This window comes from Pelodiscus sinensis, chromosome 10, assembly GCF_049634645.1.
Source record: "Pelodiscus sinensis isolate JC-2024 chromosome 10, ASM4963464v1, whole genome shotgun sequence".
Classification (NCBI taxonomy): domain Eukaryota; kingdom Metazoa; phylum Chordata; order Testudines; family Trionychidae; genus Pelodiscus; species Pelodiscus sinensis.
In genome coordinates, this window is record NC_134720.1 from 25,416,825 (window position 1) to 25,435,387 (window position 18,563).

At 40.5% G+C, this 18,563-nt stretch overlaps 1 protein-coding gene across 1 annotated transcript; it reads left to right on the forward strand.

The window, feature by feature from the left end:
• The first annotated feature begins 257 nt into the window (after positions 1 to 257).
• On the forward strand, positions 258 to 17,754 carry LOC102456017 (mast cell carboxypeptidase A). Its single transcript, XM_006115918.4, has 12 exons — positions 258 to 381; positions 2,998 to 3,196; positions 3,286 to 3,361; positions 4,127 to 4,251; positions 9,026 to 9,128; positions 9,784 to 9,885; positions 11,176 to 11,277; positions 11,792 to 11,902; positions 13,945 to 14,035; positions 14,215 to 14,420; positions 14,940 to 15,024; positions 17,242 to 17,754. The coding sequence occupies exons 2-12, from the start codon at positions 3,018 to 3,020 to the stop codon at positions 17,427 to 17,429; spliced, it is 1,368 nt and encodes a 455-aa protein (XP_006115980.2). The 5' UTR covers positions 258 to 381; positions 2,998 to 3,017; the 3' UTR covers positions 17,430 to 17,754.
• Positions 17,755 to 18,563: the final 809 nt, after the last annotated feature.

Below are 18,563 nucleotides of genomic sequence, written 5' to 3' on the forward strand. Positions count from 1 at the left end.
AGCAAAACACTTAACAAATCTCACGTAATTCATAGTATACCTTCTCCTGGTTGTGCCAGGTGAGAGAATTCCTCAGGCAGTTAAATGTAAGGGTATGCATCATATGCATGGAATGCTACTGCATGATGCTCACCCAAAATATTCTTTGGTTGCTATGGAGCCTCTGTCTGTTTATAAATTTAAAGAAAAATTGGGATTCAGTATTCCTTTGTAAAGAAACACTTAAAAGAGCTTAACAAGTATTGGGGGTGGGGAGGATTATAAGAGACAGCACACAACATAAGGTTTCTCTAAAGACAGTACTATATCTATCATGCTGTTCTTTCTTCTTGAGAGAGAAGAGAGACTGTTTCATCTACAGTTTCAGTGAGACACTGCAAGGTAGAAATAGGTCAGAGTAGATAAATTCAGCAGCTGTTTATGCCCATTAGTGACAAAATTATATCCATTTTCATAGACTGTAAAACACTGTTTGAACGATTAGGGCTTGGAACTTTAATACCTGAAAAACATCAACAGAAGCCAAGAAATAAAAAGGCAAAGCAAATATCACAGCTCCCAATCTATTTACGCACCTCCTAGAACGTCCAGTTTCTACATTTGGTAGATAAGCAATAATAAGAGCTAATAGCATTATCGGACATAGTTATAATTACATTGTAACCGTGGTCAAAGACTTCAATGTTGCTCTGAACTTAATTCTTTCAGCCATCAGAAGAATTATTTATGTAATAATGCAAATCTCAGGATTCTTTTTAATTGAAAAACAACATTTTATCAGATAAACGGACTTCATCCCTACCTAAACTAGTCCGACTGCTAGTATGGAAAGTAGTCTAGGCACCTTTTAGATCAATGAAAGAGGAACAGAAAGGAAAATAGAGAGGGAGATTCATGGATTTCCAATTAAAGCCCCAAATACTTACACAGTGCTTAAATTTACTATCAATAAGTCAACCCACTGAAGTGTGTGGGACTATTCACAGTTAAGCACAATAAGTATTTGTAGGATCAGAACCCAATGATAAGAGAAAAGGTGAATAAAGAGGAGGTAACAAGGGGAAGTGCTACAGAAATGTTAAATCATTTATACCAAATCTAGAAATACTGAGTGCATATAATATTCTTTAATTTTTTATTGGTAAACATTAGTAAACATTTCATTGGTAAAGCAGAGATATGGTTGAACAAGGAAAAAATGGAAATGTGTATGGTACAAAACTCTTTAATCGATAAATAAATCTGTACTTTTAATGGCAAATCTAGTAGAAAGGAAGATTCTGAAACCTATAAAATAAGTATTAAAATTGAAAATTAAAACAAGATCATATTGGTCAAACTGGAAAGACTCTTCAAATAATATATTTAGCTAATATGTAAGTAATACATGAAAAGTAAAAATGAGAAAGTGAGTCAAATTCAGCTGTGGTGTAAATAGGCAAAACACAACTATTAATTTACCTGCTTATATAAGGGCTGAATTTCAAAAAAAGAGGGAAGATTTCTCTCAACTACCCACGTATAAATGTGAGATATTGATTTTATTATTTGTGCTGCAGTAGCATTTAAGAGTCCACAGTGAGAGACAGGATCTTATTACACGAGACACTGCGCACATATGATAATGAATTTAGCTCAGAGTTGATAGCAGAGAACAAGAGGAAGTAACAGCAATGATAAGCAGTTTTGTAGATGGAAGAGTTAGCTAGTACACAATTAGCAAAGGAAATTGATATGAAAAATTACTGTTGACAAAGTAGAAGTCCAGATAAGATACAGCATGTGTATGTGTGAAAAAGGACATGAGGATAAAAATCACACAGGTCTTAATCACCATTTTGACACTGTCTGATGGCAGTTTAGATTTCTGAGTGGCTGACATTTGCATAACACTTACGTGAAGGAAAAGTGTCAGACATGTAAAAATGAAGTGCCAAATTCTGCTCCCAATGAAATCAATGGCAAAATGTCCATTGCCTTCAATTAGCCAGGGTTAATTAGACTCAAGTCTAGGAAAGGCCAGAAGCAGAAAAAAACACATTATTTAAATGACCAAGTTAAACTAGACACAGTCTGGGATAACTCTGTGATTGAACTCACATATGTGACTGCAGAGGGAAACCATAGACACCCACTGGTGGGGAGGGGGGGAATCTAAATAAGTGGATCTTACGTAACTTTCCCATTTCCCACAGCCCTCTTAAACATAAACTCCCATTGACTTCAATGGGAGATTTGTAGTTGGAAGGGCATGGTTACCCTGCTGGTGGCTGGGTTCTAATTTATATAAATCACATTTCCTTCAGGTAACTGTTTCTTATTGTACCTTAGAGCCAGACTGACCTTAGTCTATGTCTACATTGGCAAGATTTTGCGCAAATACTTTTAACGCAAGAGTTTTTGCGTTGGAGTATTTGCGCAAGAGAGCGTCTACACTGGCATGTGCTTTTGCGCAAGAGATGTGCTTTTGCACAAAAGCATCCGTGACAGTGTAGACGCTCTTTTGCGCAAGAAAGCTCCGATGGCCATTTTAGCCATCGGGCTTTCTTGCGCAAGAAATTCATGTTGCCTGTCTACACTGGCCTCTTGCACAAGAACAGTTGCGCAAGAGGCCTTTTTCCTGAGCGGGAGCATCATAGTTCTTGTGCAAGAAACACTGATTTCACACATTAGAACGTCAGTGTTCTTGCACAAGAACTCCCCGCCAGTGTAGACAGGCAGCATGTTTTTGCACAAAAGCGAGTGCTTTTGCGCAAAATCATGCCAATGTAGACACAGCCACAATGAAGAGTGCCTGACACAACTAACTGAAATCGGTGGGATTTCCTGAGGAGTAAGTTACTAATCATTGTGGGACTTTTATTCTCAAGCCAACTCTCAGTTATTTTTTTTTCAGACGTTAAATGCAAATGATAACACAAAATAGGCATAGTGCTCTTTCCCCATCTAGCCTGGAAACATTAATATGAATCTTAATTACATTAAATATGCATGTAGGTTAAGCCACAAAACAACCCATGCTGTCCAGCAAACCCCAAGAGGAAGTCAGTTGCTCACGGAGCAATAAAAAGCAGATTAGAACTAAGCTGACAGACAGTATTTGCTCTAGAGAAACAAGAAACATGAAGTCTATGGTGCCTTTAGGCTTGATTGTAGTAGCTACTTTTGCTCTTACTTCTTCTCGCTGTTTTGACAGGTAGAACATTCTTGCTTTAACTGGCCCTTGATAGAAACATTTTTGAGGCTCAGGTCCATTACTTATTTCTTTTTTTTTATGTTTTGAAGTGCAAAGGTGTTTCGAGTGAAGCCTCAGAATGAAAAACAAGTGAACTTCTTGAAGCACCTGGCCAGCATTAAACAGGTGAGAAATTTTACAGGGATTTTACAAGGGATTTGGGTTCTCATTCTTCAATATCCGGTATGCTCTAGTGTGGAAATTTTTAAATGACACAGTATCAGTGCCATAGCCACACATGGGCCTGGTAGTGGGGAAAGGTGGCCCTGATGGCTTCTGTCATCCTGTCCTTGCTGCCCACCCTAAATCAGGGACCACCCAAATGTCCCAAGAGGAAATCCAACTGAAGTTTTTGCTCATTCAGCAAGATGAAGAGGTCATGAGGATTTAATGTGAAAAAAAAATCTCGTGCCAATTCCTAGAAAAACCCATTTCTCCTCTTCTCAGATGGAATGAATCAGAGGAAAGTATTTTCTATCTGCTATGTGGCCTTTAACATAAGTGTTTTACACATATAGAGCCTTTTATAAAGTAGTGTAGCATTTCAGCATTATAGCAATGACAGGGCTATTATTTAAGGGTATATAAGAAGTTTATAAATCAGGCAGCTCTATTTCCTATTTGCCTTCAATATTTTAGGGAAAATATTATTTTAAACCAATCTAAATTTATGCCACTTATGATTTAGTACAATTATTGTTGAATAACCAATCCCGAAGCATTTGAAAAATGGTCCTTCATAGCAGACTCAAACTTCTAAGATGGTTCCATTGCCAGAAATATATAGAAATGGGGCTTTATTTCAGAGAGAGAACAAACACTGACCTATAATGGTTCTCCTGACTACTCACCATTCACAAGTGCATGCATGATTGAATTTCTCCTATGCAGCTTGACTTCTGGCATCCAGATTCAGCCTTTCATATAGTCACTCAGATGGAGGTGGATTTCCATGTCAGAGCACATCAATCCAGAGCTGTACAGACTCTTATGGAGCAGAATGAAATACAATATGAGTAAGTTGTACTTAATAATTCTAGCACACTGGAGATAGGAAGCCGCCTGAATATCAGTGGAGGGGATTTCAGAAATACCCAGTTGACTAAACAGCTCAAATCCCATGGACTTTCAGTTAATCCAGGGATGGACAATAAGCAAGAGCCGGTCTATCAGAGTTAGCCTTGGCAGGCCACTGGCAATTTATTTACCTGCACCTCTGCAAGTATGGCTGCTTGAAGCTCCCATTGAACACAGATCACCATTCCCGGCCAAAGGGAGCTGTGGGAAGTGGCGTAGATGCAGGCATTGCTTCCACAGTGCCCATGGCTGGGAATAGGAATTTGTGGCCAACAGGAGCTGTAAGTGGCCATACCTGCAGATGCACAGATAACCCTGGTGAACTGTATCTGGCCCGCCAGCTTGTTATTGTCCACCAATGAACTAATCCCTGATCTGGGATTAGTACACTCAAACAAGAATATCTTTAGACAGGAATAACATAGATTAGGTCAGGTCTGGTGATTGGAGGTGGCGGGGGGGGAATGGGGAAGTTGCCACAGGGTCTGGCAATTCTAAGAGGCCCAGGGGTCACTGCAGCAACATTGACAGGTGGAGCCCTGGGCTCATTTGAATCACCACCTGAGCGCCGGAGCACCATGCCGGGCGCTTCGTGGGTTCTGGGGGCACTTGGCCCTGCTCAGTTAGGTTTTGAAATGTCCAGTTATTCAGATTTTACTTTGTTCCAAGTGCTAAGATTTTTGCATTCACCTGAGTTTGCCCAAATCACTGTTCTGATTTGCTTTAGTGCTACAGAATCCCAACAAAGGCCCCTAGTCTTGTAAAGGGAATGCATGGAGCAGACCTGGACACATACATAGAATCATAGGGCTGGAAGAGACCTCAGGACGTCATCAGATCCAACCTCCTGCTCACAGCAGGACCAGCTCCAACTAAATCATCCTAGCTAAAGCTTTGTCAACCTGGGACTGAAAAACCTCTGGGGGCGGAGATTCTACCACCTCCCTAGGTATCCCATTCTAGTGCTTCACCAACCTCCTAGTAAAATAGTTTTTCCTACTATCCAACCTAGACCTCCCCCCTGGAGCATGAGACCATTGTGCCTCATTCAGTCATCTGTCACTACTGAGAGCAGCCTCTCTCCATCCTCTTTGGAACCCCCCTTCAGATAGTTGAAGGCTGCTATTAAATCCCCCCTCACTCTTCTCTTCTGTAGACTAAATAAACCCAAATCCCTCAGCCTCTCCTCATAAGTCAAGTGTTCCAGCCCCGCTAATCATTTTGCTTGCCCTCTACTGGACTCTCTCCAATGCATCCACATCCTTTCTGTAACGGGGGGGTACCAGATTTGGACACCAGATGTGCTCCAGATGTGGCCTCACCAGTGCAGTCCCACTGCCTTTGGTAAGAGTTGTGGGTGCTCAGTACTGCTGAAAATCAGGCCCAATGGTCCAGTGGGTACCCTCCTAAAAAGGGAAATCTGGGTGATAATCTGTCTGTCACCATATGCATGACAAGGATGGGCTCCTATGATATTTAATTCATAAGTTTCTGCAAGTGCTTTGACACCCTCAGATAAAAGACCTCATAGAAATTGCACCTGCTATTCATATAGTGGGCTCAAAAGAGAATGATTGAGTAGAATCATAGAATACTAGAACTGGAAGGGACCTCGAGAGGTCATCAAGTCCAGTCCCCTGCCCTCATGGCAGGACCAAGAACCATCTAGATCATCCCTGGCAGATGATTATCCAACCAGCTCTTAAATATCTCCAGTGATGGGAGATTCCACAACCTGCAATGTTAGAGTACTTAGAGACATGCAATGTTATTCACCACTTTTAAACCACTATCTGAAGTAAACTGAAATATACTTAAAAAATGTCATGTACATATAGGCTGTGTCTAGACTGGCAAGCTTTTCCACAAATGCAGCTGCTTTTGCGGAAAAACTTGCCAGCTGTCTACATTGGCCGCTTGAATTTCCACAAGAACACTGGCGATGTCATGGAAGATTGTCAGTGTTCTTGCGGAAATGCTATGCTGCTCCCGTTCGGGCAAAAGCCCTCTTGCACATATGCTTTTGCGCAAGAGGGCCAGTGTAGACAACGAGGTATTGTTTTGCGCAAAAAAGTCCCGATGGCGATTGGGGCTTTCTTGCGCAAAACCACGTCTAGATTGGCACGGATGCTTTTCCGCAAAAAGTGCTTTTGCGGAAAAGCGTCCGTGCCAATCTAGACGCTCTTTTCCGCAAATGCTTTTAACGGAAAAACTTTTCCATTAAAAGCATTTGTGGGAAATCATGCCAGTCTAGACGTAGCCATATTGTCTTTCTGAACAAAGAACAAGGACTTTACTATGGGTAGTTTGTATGACGTCTTTCCTATGGCTTGATAATACTATGTTATTAAGTATACCTTATCAGAGAAGCAGTATAGTCCAGAAGTTACCGTGCTAGCCTAAGACTCAGGAAACCCACAAGCTCAATTCTTTGCTGTAGCACAGAATTTGTGTGTGACCCTGGGCAAGTCTCTTAGAGCTGGGGTGGGGAACCTTTTTTGGGTCAGTGGTGACTCACAGAAAAAATCAGTTGGGGGCCGCACAAAGGTGAAAAGCAAAAAAAAAAAACCAAAACTAAAAACCCCAACACCTCACTGATATGGCCCTCAAGTGAGAAGCAGACACTTCCCACATTCCCCTTGCACACCAATGCATAGGGGACTCGGGTGCTAGTAGATTTTGTAGGCCCGCTCTACGCTATGGGGTGGGGCCAAAAATGAAGGGTTCAACATGTAGGAAGGGGCAGCTGGGAAGCAGGTTTAAGGTCTGGGCAGGAGGGTGCAGGAGTGGATTGGGGATGAGTGGAAAAGTGGGTGCAGGAGATGGCTGGGGGTGAGGATTCTGGGTGGGAGATAGGGTGCAGTTGTAAAGTGGGAGTGGGAGGTCTAGGTGGGATGGGGGGCTCCAGGCTACAGTGCCAACACTGGATCCCTGAGGGTGGGAAGCCCCAAGCCTCAGAGACTGGATCCAGGCAAACTGGGACCACCTCTGGTCCCCGGGCCTTAGGTTCCCCACCTTTGTCTTAGAGCTTATCTATACTTAAATCACTACAGTATGCTTAGTGCACTTAGATCTAGTATGGGTGCTCCACTGCAGGCATATCTATGCCCCACGCCTCTATTCAGAGGGTTTTGGTAGCAGTGACTGGCCCACACATGCGCCCTCGCTACCTTGTGCTATGCCAGAAGGTTATCTCGCACTGAGCAGCCAAACTGCTCTTAGATCCTTCTCAATCAACCTTTGCTTGAAGCAGAGAGAGTATCTGTGCAGTTTACTTACTTTATATTTGATATTGTTAATTTGTAGTTCTTAAGAGTTACCATCTTTTTTGTAGCACCTTTAAAGTTTCCATTCTTCACTTCTAAAAATAAAGTTATTTTTGTCTTGTTTTCCCAACTTTGTTGTGAGATTGCCCAATAGGGGCATGCCTGGTTCCCCTGGCTTTAATAGGTCCCTTTCTTCAAGGAAGGCAATTCTCATGACAGATGGACACTCTTGCTGCGTCAGGTGCCTTGCAGAGGGACATATCCTGCAGAAGTGCACCTTCTGCCAGCAGCAGAAACCTAGGTCTTGAAAGAATTGGGAGCTAAAATTGAAACTCCTTCTTATGGAGGTGCATCTGCCCTGGTCTTAAGTCCTTTCCAGAACACAGATTGCCCCAGGAGCCAGCTGGCACCCCATAGGTGAAATATGTAAAACATGAACACTATATTGTGTGCCATGACTTTTGTGTAAATATCTCTTATGACTGGGAGAAAGCGTGTGCAGGCATTTCTGATAGCTCTTAGTTCCAGAAGATTGATATGGAGGACTTATTCCATGAGTGACCACTTGCTCTGGACTTCATGGTTATTTAGGTGGACTCCTCGCCCTATTAGAGAGGCAGTTGTTGTTATAATCAATATTGGTGGGGGCTGCATGTATGGGATGTCTGCATGGATGTTGGATGATTTTTTGGATGTTGTTTGGAACAGAAGCAGGAGCTAAGCCAAGAATTCTTCTAGTACTATCTACACAGGGACTATGTTGGCTTAGCAATGCTACTTACTAATGTACTGGACATAATTGTCCAGTGTAGACTAGGTCAAAGTCTCTCAGTGCCTTTGAACTCCTCTATAAAATAGAGATAGTACTTCCCACCTCACAGAGGTGTTGTGAGACTAAACTTATTGAAGACTATGATGTTCTCATAGGCTATGCCAATGACCCCTATAAAAATACTTGTGGTCTTTGGCCCCAGGAAGTCTGCAGACTATGTCTGAGTTATCCACTTCCAGTACGGCTAGACTATAAGTTTTTCTCAGAAAAAGGAATTCAAAATGCGCTCTGCATTTTGATAACCTTTTTCCGATTCTTTTGTAGGAAGAGGCTTTTCCAACATTTGGCCTGTCTAGACTGGGCCAAATGTCAGGGAAAAAAACCCTCTTTTGAAAACCCCCTTCTTCCTCATAGAACGAGAAATACAGGGGCTTCCGTTTGTTCTTCTGCAAAAAAAGTGGAAGAGCAAATGCGTTCCCTGGACATGGTGGAGTTTTTTTGGGATACCCAAAAAAATCCTGCAGCCTAGCCATACCCTTCCACTTGAAGCTTTTTAAGAGGACCACAAATGAAAAAAAAAAAAAAAAAAGATTGAAAACCACTGCCATGGCCTTACTGTATGGGATTAATATTTTCCTTACCAGGCAGCATATATGTATATATTTTGTATTATAGAATTGTATTCAATAACCTGCAAGAAGAGATTGAAAAACAGTTTGATGGCAAGAGGAATTTCACTGGCAGATACAATTACAGAAAATACAATGACTGGGACAAGGTAGGGTTCAAAATTTATGGATTTATGGGTAAATCCTGACCCTTCCTTCGTGGCTGCAGGGCTCCCTCCACCAGGCTGAGAAGAGACCTCTCCTGCAGAATTTGAAAAGGAAACAGAGAAAGTGCACATCTTTTGCACAGCAAGAGGCCCCAATCCCTGTGGGTTACACATGTGCAATGGAGTTTGGGAATGAGACATTGTGAGGGAGAAGTGGGATTAGAGAATCTGCCACTATACAGCTCTTCTAGTCCTGCCCTCTGTACACAGGGAGTGGAGGGAAAGGGAGAAATTATTTAGAGACCATTCCAGGTTTCAAGTAACCATCAAGGAGCATCTCCACAGGTCCTCTAAAGCCTGGAAGAGGGAAGGGAGAAATGAGATTGCTCCATTTTCCCCCATATATAACTGAAGCAGACAACCAAATTATTCAGATTTTGGGAAAGGATCATTTAACCCTTTGATACAAATGGAGGCCCTGAATCAAGAAAGCATGTGCTTAAGTCTCACTGGCTTAAAGTTAAGCAGGTGATTCATGTTGCCCTGAACGAGGAAGCTTTCCTGAAACAGTACTGTAAATGGAAACAGTTTCCCTTTGATTCTGAATCGTATTTAATCCAAAGCTTGTTCAATAACTGCACATGATTTGTTATTCTAGATTGCTGCCTGGACTGTGAGAATTGCTAAAATGTATCCCAAACTGGTCTCCCGCATGCAGATTGGAAGTACTTTTGAAAAGCGACCCATGTACCTCCTTAAGGTATACATTTCTTTCCAGTGAGATTACGAACATGAAGAGTGGTTCAGATATTCAAATATATTGACGATTAATTAAGTAAAGATGAAAATAGCATCATGTATAAGTAATATTGCTCCAGTCTATTAAATTCCCAATGCTGATGTGCAGAAACACTTTGAGATGAAATATTGCCTAAGAGAGTCACCAGATTTAACACTCACTGAAGTTGAGAAATAGCAGTGGGGATGTGGGATTTGCAGAGGCAAATCAGCTATTGCAGTGATGCATCTGGTAAAAGACCTGAACTAACAGATACAAGCCAATACTAAGCACATTAGCCACGGTCCCATAAATACAGTCTAGTGATGAATGTCTAACCAAAGATCTACCAAAATACACAGATCAGCAGGTCATTTTCATTTAGAACAAAATCCTGCAAGCCTTATTTAGGCAAGACTTCTGTGAGAAAGACTCACATCTCATGGATTGCTCCCAGGGCTGAAGGAGGGAGTGCTGTTCTCCTAACATTTCCTTTCTCTCTTGAGACCCTGGAGAAACTCCTCTCCTGGATAGGGACTCTGTGACCCAGGCTCAGCCACTTTCTGTGACATTACTGAGGCCATGGCAACCCCCAAAATGAGTCAATCCTGCTTGAAATAACAGTTCTCATCAAGACTTTTCAATTCTGTCAGAGAAGACAAAAATGCAGCACCCAGTATAAAAGTGAACTAGGCTCTAGCCACACACAAAAAGCTCATAGGTTAAAGCCCAGTAGCATTGAATATCGGTTCCCCTATTTAGATTAGAGGCAAAACAAATGAGTTTGATTACCATGTTTTCTACACACAAAGACCAACTATAGACTTCCACTGTGAATGACTTATGGTAGGTAACAGAAAACAATCCAAACAAAAAATAGCAAAGTCTTCATGAGACAGCAGCATGTGTTTCATCTCTCACAAAATGGCAACTGCTTCTTCAGACAACAGGCTGTGAAATGTAAAGGAACCATAAAAGAAAACAAGATCATAGTCGTTACGTAGTTTCAGGCACTATGTCAGGTAACTAAACTGACATTTTCCTTCTATGATACAGAAAAGAGGGGGAGGAATTTTAAATTTAGATTGATATCAGATCTTAATGTCCTAAACAGTCATGATCTTTGATACTTTTTCTTCCATAAAGTTCTCTCAAAGGGACACAGGCTAGGAGGGACATGTTTTATCTTTTGGAAGTGTCAGTGCAGGCTCTACAGGTTAACAGAGGAACAGCTCCAGAATGAAGAAAAGTAACATATTTGTCTTTGAGCAGGTTGGGACTGAGCGTGGCAGGAAGAAGGCCATCTTTATGGACTGTGGGATCCATGCACGAGAATGGATCTCACCTGCATTCTGCCAGTGGTTTGTGAAGCAAGTGAGCACACGTGATCTTATTCAGATATTTCCACATCCAGAATTTTCCTAGGGTTCAGATCTTGGGCTGCTTCCTTTGATGTACAAAGCTGGGTGGAGCTAGGTAGATTAGCAATGCCCAATTATCACAGAGTACTACTTGTATCCTATGGTGGGCGCTCAACCAACAGCAGCCAAAGATCCTTTCCCCAGGAATTAAACGGAATGTGAAAGATGCCTTATAGACTGTAATAACTATTCTCTAGAGAGTGGAAGAAAACCAAATTGGAGAATTGTCTAATACGTGACGGTTGTGGGGGCATAGTCTGAAAAATTCTCCTCTGGGTAAGGTTTTCACCAAATTAAAAGGCAAGTTTACAATGAAAAAGGTATTTTTGATCTCTTGGCATATTCTATCTTAAAGTACTTGTTTGTGGAAACTCATCTGTAAGTTATGTAGTCCTTTGTATTACATCATTGGGGTCTTCAGCAATGTGGAGGTGGGACATAAGTCTGCATACATCTCTCTCTCACAGGCAACTAAAACCTATGGGAAGGACAAGATCATGACACATCTACTGGACAATCTGAACTTCTACATTCTCCCTGTATTCAACATCGATGGCTATGTCTGGAGCTGGACTCAAGTACTACCCACATTTTGTTTTTCTCTATAACTCACCTATTTTAATGTCTGATCATCATTAGAATTTTAAGTCCCAGCTTAAAATAAAAATTCCTCTCTAGGACCCTCAAGTTATTCCTTAAAATACATCTTAGAACTGTAACAAACTGCATAATAAACCAAAGATTCCCTTAGGTTGCCAATAATTCCTTCTAGTGTAAAGTAATGCATGTTGGAAAAAATAATCAAAACTATGCATAGAAAATGATGTGGTATAACTTAACTCTTAAGACAAAAAAAAATCTAGTGATTATAATGGATAGCTCTCTGAAAACATCTGCTCAATGGGCAGCAACAGTCAAAAAAGCTAACGGAATATTAGGAACCATTTGGATAGGACAGATAAGAAGACAGAAAATATAATAATGCCACTATATAAATCCATGTTTCACCCACACTTTAAGTGCAGAGTTCAGTTCTTGTCACTCCATCTCAAAAAAGATAAATTAGAATTGGAAAAAGCATAGAGATTGGCAACAAAATTGAGGAGGGGGATGAAACAATTTCCATACGGGGAGCAATAAAAAACACTGGGATGGTTCATCTTAGAAAAGAGACAGAGAAGGGGTAATACATTAGAGTTCATAAAATCATTAATGCTGTGGAGAAACTGACTAAGGAAGTGTTATTTATCCTTTCAGATAACACAAGAACTAGGAGTTACCCAATGAAACCAATAGTCAGCAGTTTTAAAAACAAACAAAAAGAAGTGTTTCTTCACACAACGTATAGTCATCCTGTGAAACTCATTGCCAGGAGATGCTGTGAAGGCCAAAATTATTACTGGGTTAAAACAAAAAGACAAGCTTAAGGAAGAGGGGTCCATCAATGGCTATTAGCTACAATGGTCAACCCTGTGCTTTGCTCCTAAACCTCCAACTGCCAGAAGCTGGGCCTGGATGACAGGCCATATTGAATCACTCAGAATAGTCCTGTTCCATTCATTCCCTTAAAGCATCTGGCACTGGACACTGTCAGAAGCCAGGCTACAGGGCTATACAGTTCATTGTTCTGACCCAATATGATCTTATGTTCTTATGACTGAGAATCACACCATTTCCCTATGGAGGATCATGGGTATTTTATTTTTAGTTCGTATCACTTCCAAAACCATCAGATAGAATTTACTCAGGTAAAGAAGTAGGGCTTGACTAAAGTCCTCAATACCATGCAAGTCCTGCATTAATCTTTGGAAGAGGCAGGGAAATGCATGAAGTGGTAACACAGCCAGACCTTCACATCTTTTGCTAATCGAAGGATGTTCTACACTGGCCCTGAACAGGCAATGCAGAAAAGTCTATTTCAGTTGGAATGGGACAGTGTTATCTAATCCACACTTACACCAACCCAGATGCTGCAACCCATGCACAGGAGTAATCCAAAACGGTACCCTTTTTCAAACAACGGTGGAGGAATGGCTGTGTTGCAGTTCATGGCCCGGCTGGGAGAGGTAGAGTCTATTCCCCACCCCCCTATACAAAGTTTGAATACATGGGTTATATGATGCAGGAGAGAGGGGAATATATATAATTTCACCCATTAATAATTACTTCATTGCTTCTCAAATATGATAGATTGTTCTAAGATCAGAACAGGATGCTTCCTCTTTGTATTCTCTGAAGTAATGTATAGGCAATCACATCAGCCCTTGTGTTTATAGGTACTTGAAAGCATCATATATAGCCAGCTGGGAACAAAATCCAAGCAAATAGGAAGAAAAATGCTTTTCTAATTGTTCTTTGCTAACATATTGTAGATTTGTGGTACAGTTCATGCTTTGGAGACTCAGACTGACACAGGATAAAATCATTAGATGTGCATTCCCAGTGGACAGTTTTTCCTTTTATTGGGATTGTCTTTTACTTTAAAGATGAAAGTCCTCCTGTTAGTCATGTGGAATTTTAGACAAGTTCTGAGCCAATTTTTACCTTTCACAATGTGCCCAATTTGAGACAATAAAGAAGACAAGGTTGTGAATTATGATGTAAATACTTCATTTTGTAGGATCGCATGTGGAGAAAGAACCGTTCCAAACACTCTGGCACCAATTGCTCTGGTACTGACCTCAACAGGAACTTTGCTGCTGCATGGGGCAGTAAGTATTTTGACTAAAATAACAAAGATATTAAAAACAATCAGCAGGAGTGAGTTGATGATGTGGGTAAACTTGTCAGTCAATGAAAATGAAGAAGTTTAATAGTCCAATTAACACTTACCTAAATTTAGGCTATAATTCAAATACTGATAAACTGTGACTAAAAATTTTGTTTGCAGCTACTGGTTTTATCTCAGATGACCCATGTGATGAAACTTATTATGGACCTGCCCCAGAGTCTGAGGATGAGACTAAAGCTGTTGCCACCTTCATTCGTAATCACCTCTCTTCCATCAAAGCATACCTGACCATCCATGCTTATTCTCAGATGCTGATATTTCCTTATGGCTATACTTCCCAGAAAGCACCTAATCATGCTGAACTGGTATGTATAGAAAAGTAGACCCAAGGTGAATTTGATCTCACACATCAGGAGGAGTAAGGAAGCCTAATCCGAACCACCTACTCCGTGTAGCCGCAGGCACAGAGTCCGAACTAGCGGGGATTTAAAAATGGCGGCGCCCAGCAAGATGCAAATGAAGCCCGGGAAATTCAAATCCTGGGCTTCATTTGCAACTTCAGTTGCCTACATTAACCAGTCTAGTTCGAACTAGGGTGGTAGTGTAGACATACCCTCGGTGAATTCATTCAGTGCAGGACTGAACTCCTAGTTACCAATAACAAGTCATATACATAAGAGCCAAGGTATCTTTCCATTGTTATGATGTAATCTTCTCCAGGAGTACAGTTAGACACAGGCAAACATGTTCTAACTATTAAAAAAACAGACATTGTTCACCAAACAAATATGCTTTCATGGCATTTGCTCAAGGTATTTAAATCTCCAACCAACTGGCTCTCCTTTTCACTCACTATCTCTCTCATTCTTCCTTTTGAAAACCAGATGGAGGTTGCAAAGGCAGCAGTGAAAGCTTTATCCAGCCTGTATGGTACAAAATACAAATATGGTGCATCAGCCTCTATAATATGTAAGTATTTGAACCCATTTTCTTTTTTAAACACAAACCACTCATACCAAAAAAAAAATTTAGTAATACAGGGACTAGCTTCCCCTTCCACCTCCAAAGATAAAGGGAATGAAATCTGACAGACCCCAACAGTGAAAAGCGTTGGTTGGCTCTGCATACCATTCCTCACTCTCCTTCCTCAACCTCACAAGAGATTCAAAACCTTGTTTCGCTTGTCTGGAATTGTCAGGAAGTGTGAGGTGGCTACTCGGTCCAATCAAACCTATAGACATTAGTATTAACTGTGTCACCTTTAACTCTGATTAAATCTACTTTCCTGCTTCTGTAGTAAGCCTCCAGAGGAAGATTTTCTGGAGCAAGGTAAAAACAAGGAGTCCTTTAGCACCTTAAACACTAGGGCACGTCTACACAGCAGTGGAATTAAGATATGCAACTTCAGCTAAATCAATTGCATAGCTAAAGTTGAAATAGCTTAATTCAGCTTTTGGAGCTATCTACACAGCAGGAAGTTGAAGGAAGAATTCTCTTCCTTCAACTTCCCTTACTTCTCATGAAATGAGTGTTACAGTCTGTTCCTTTGCTCCAGCTCTTTCTTACACAATTGAGCACAGTGTTTGAGATCCCTAGTTGGATCTGATGTAAAAAGTACAATATGAAGTCCAAATTTTGCCATGTTTGTCTCAACCAGAGAAGAAGAGTGGAAAATTACATCACAAATTATAACAAAGAATGCAAACTCACCAATATTCTGATGACCAAAAAAGGAAAGGGTTTAGTGCACAATTGTCATGCAAAGATGTGAGGTAGCCAAACATAATTTTACAGCAAGATTCAGTATCCAAAAATGTATTTTGGCCAGGAAAGGCATTTCACTGTATGCTAATAGCATTTAAGTTTCCAAATTAAAGCACATTAAATAAGAGAACCCAAACAGTCTGCCAAATAAATTCACTGAGCAAAAAAAACAAAAACAAAACAAAAACAAAAAATCTAGGCTGTAACAGTAGAGGCCAATGGTTCAAGTGGGCTCTTTAGTTGTTTTATTATTTACATTTACTATGGTAACAAATGGAATTAAAATGTCCACTTTAGAAGCCCATTAGCATCCACCATAGGGAACATGAATCATAATTGAGGGACACTGTAAAGAATCCAAATCGGTTTTCCTTTTGTTGTAACTTTCCCCTATTTGTAAAAAGTTTAGAAGTTTAAAGTTAACATTAGTTTTATCCTTATATGGCAAGTGCTAATTTTGTTTTCCTACAGTATATAAGCCAAACTATCATAGTTTGCTAAATATTTAATCTTGTCATCAGCATTAGCAAAACTTCTTATGAGGAGTGTCATCATGGTGTTGGCAACAGCTTGTTAATTAACAGGCCCATCATTCTATCTGGTGAATCAAAATATGACATGGTCTTGCATGGAAACAAAAAGGGTGATACATTGAACTATATGACTTATGATTTTACTCTGGAGCGTGCATCTTTCAAATAGAAAGCTTGTTTTGGCACATCATTTGTTTCAAGCATCTATCAGTTAAATCCCTGTACTCCTGCTTGCCCAGTTCCAGGGGGAAATAACACTGCAACTGTTACTCATCCTATCAGTGTTAGAAAAACAGGTCCTTTTCCTGCCACTATCTTCAATAGTATTTCCATAAAAATACTATAGTCCTTAGTGACCCAAATTCTTCCTCTTTCCATTATTAGAACAGTATTGTAGCCTCCCACTTTCCCCATATATAGCTATGCCTTTTTGTTTGGTTGTAATTGTATTTTATTTTTTTAGCTTCTTCACTATCTCTGTATGAATTTGTTTTTGTTTAAATATTGTCCTTGTTATACTTCCCATAGTCAATGAATGGACATATGCTTTTGGTAAAAAGTACCTTTATTTTAGATTAAAAGAACAACAGAGGAAAAGAGTAAAAACTTGAAACAAGACCTTCACCTCATGTGGATCAGCCCTTCTACATACTAATCTAATACATACTCCTACAGGCTCTTCTGGACAGAAACCTTGTCCTCATGCTTGACTGCTAAGCACTCAACACATTATTGGTGCTATATACACAATAATAATAATAATAATTTGAAATGGCCTCCCCCTCTCTTTGACACACATATCCTCCTATATAAAAGGGCTCCTTGCTCCTTTTCTCTTATTACTATGTATCTGTAGCAGCAACTAATAACAATATTACGTGTTTTATAGATCCTACTTCTGGTAGCTCTGATGACTGGGCCTATGATCAAGGCATCAAATACTCCTTCGGCTTTGAGCTCCGTGACAAGGGCAAATATGGTTTTCTCCTCCCTGAATCTATGATAAAGCCAACTTGTATGGAGACTATGCTGGCAGTCAAATCTATTGCTAGTTATGTCCTCAGCCATGCTTTGTGATTTTTGCCATCAGGACAGAGTATATTTTACTTTCAAAGACTTAGAAATGTATTCCTTTCAGAGCCTATTTCAAGCCACAGAAGAAAAAACAGTATCTATTATTAGTATTTGCTGACCTACTGCTGATATTTACAAACCAATAAATAAAGTTTTAGAATAAGCCAACAGAAATTGAATTCAAGAATAACACTACTATTGAGGATAAGAGCACCTCTCACTCATTAGCCCTAATTCAATAAGGTTCTTAAGCATATGTCTAAGTTTAAGCACAGGAGTAGTCCCACTGAAGTCCACTAACTAGCAGAACCAGTTGAATACAAAACATTTTTAAAATGACATTTCCCCCAAAACTCTTTTTTATAGATGAGGAAATTAGGTTAGAGAACACTTGGGGCACCTGTTTTAAGTTAATTTATAAAAAAAAGTCAACTAATCTTTCACTTCCAATTCCAGATTTCTGGTTTTTGTTTTGCACTTTGGACTACAGGAACCTACCCCTCATGGATTAGATTTTTAGCCCACTATATTAATCCTGGGGGAATTCTGCAATTGTTGCATTTGGAGCCATAGTAAAATTTCAGAATTCCCCCAGGATAGGAATACATAAAAAAGTTAGATTCATGGGCCCGGCTAACTCCCTCCACTTACATAAAATGGGGACAATCCACTTGTTGAAGTGGAGGGAGACTCATCGCCCCTGCATGGAACACAGTGGAAAGTGTTATACTGGAGTACCAGGGGTACCGAGTTCCTTGGGATTTGAGAGGAACAGCTGGACAAAGATGCTTTCACGAATACCATCCCTTGCTGGCACTGTGAAGAGCCACATCATACTAGCCTGAGGCAATGTAAGGTTTCTGGGCTATTTTGGTTTGCATTTGGTTGATGCTAAGGGAGCTCTTCAAGAATGAGTAAACTATACCAGCTTTGAAATGCTCCTCTTCCTCCTTGCAGTGGTCCACCCATGATAGTGTGCACGGGGGAGATATAATAGTCATCTCTACACAGGAAGGCAATACAACTGCGAAGAAATCAGACCAATGAGTGGTGAGTGTAGAGCTCACTGCAGTGCTTTATCCCCTGGGGCCCTGGGAGCTCACTTGTGGCCCAGGACATGTGATATGTTAGGAAGAG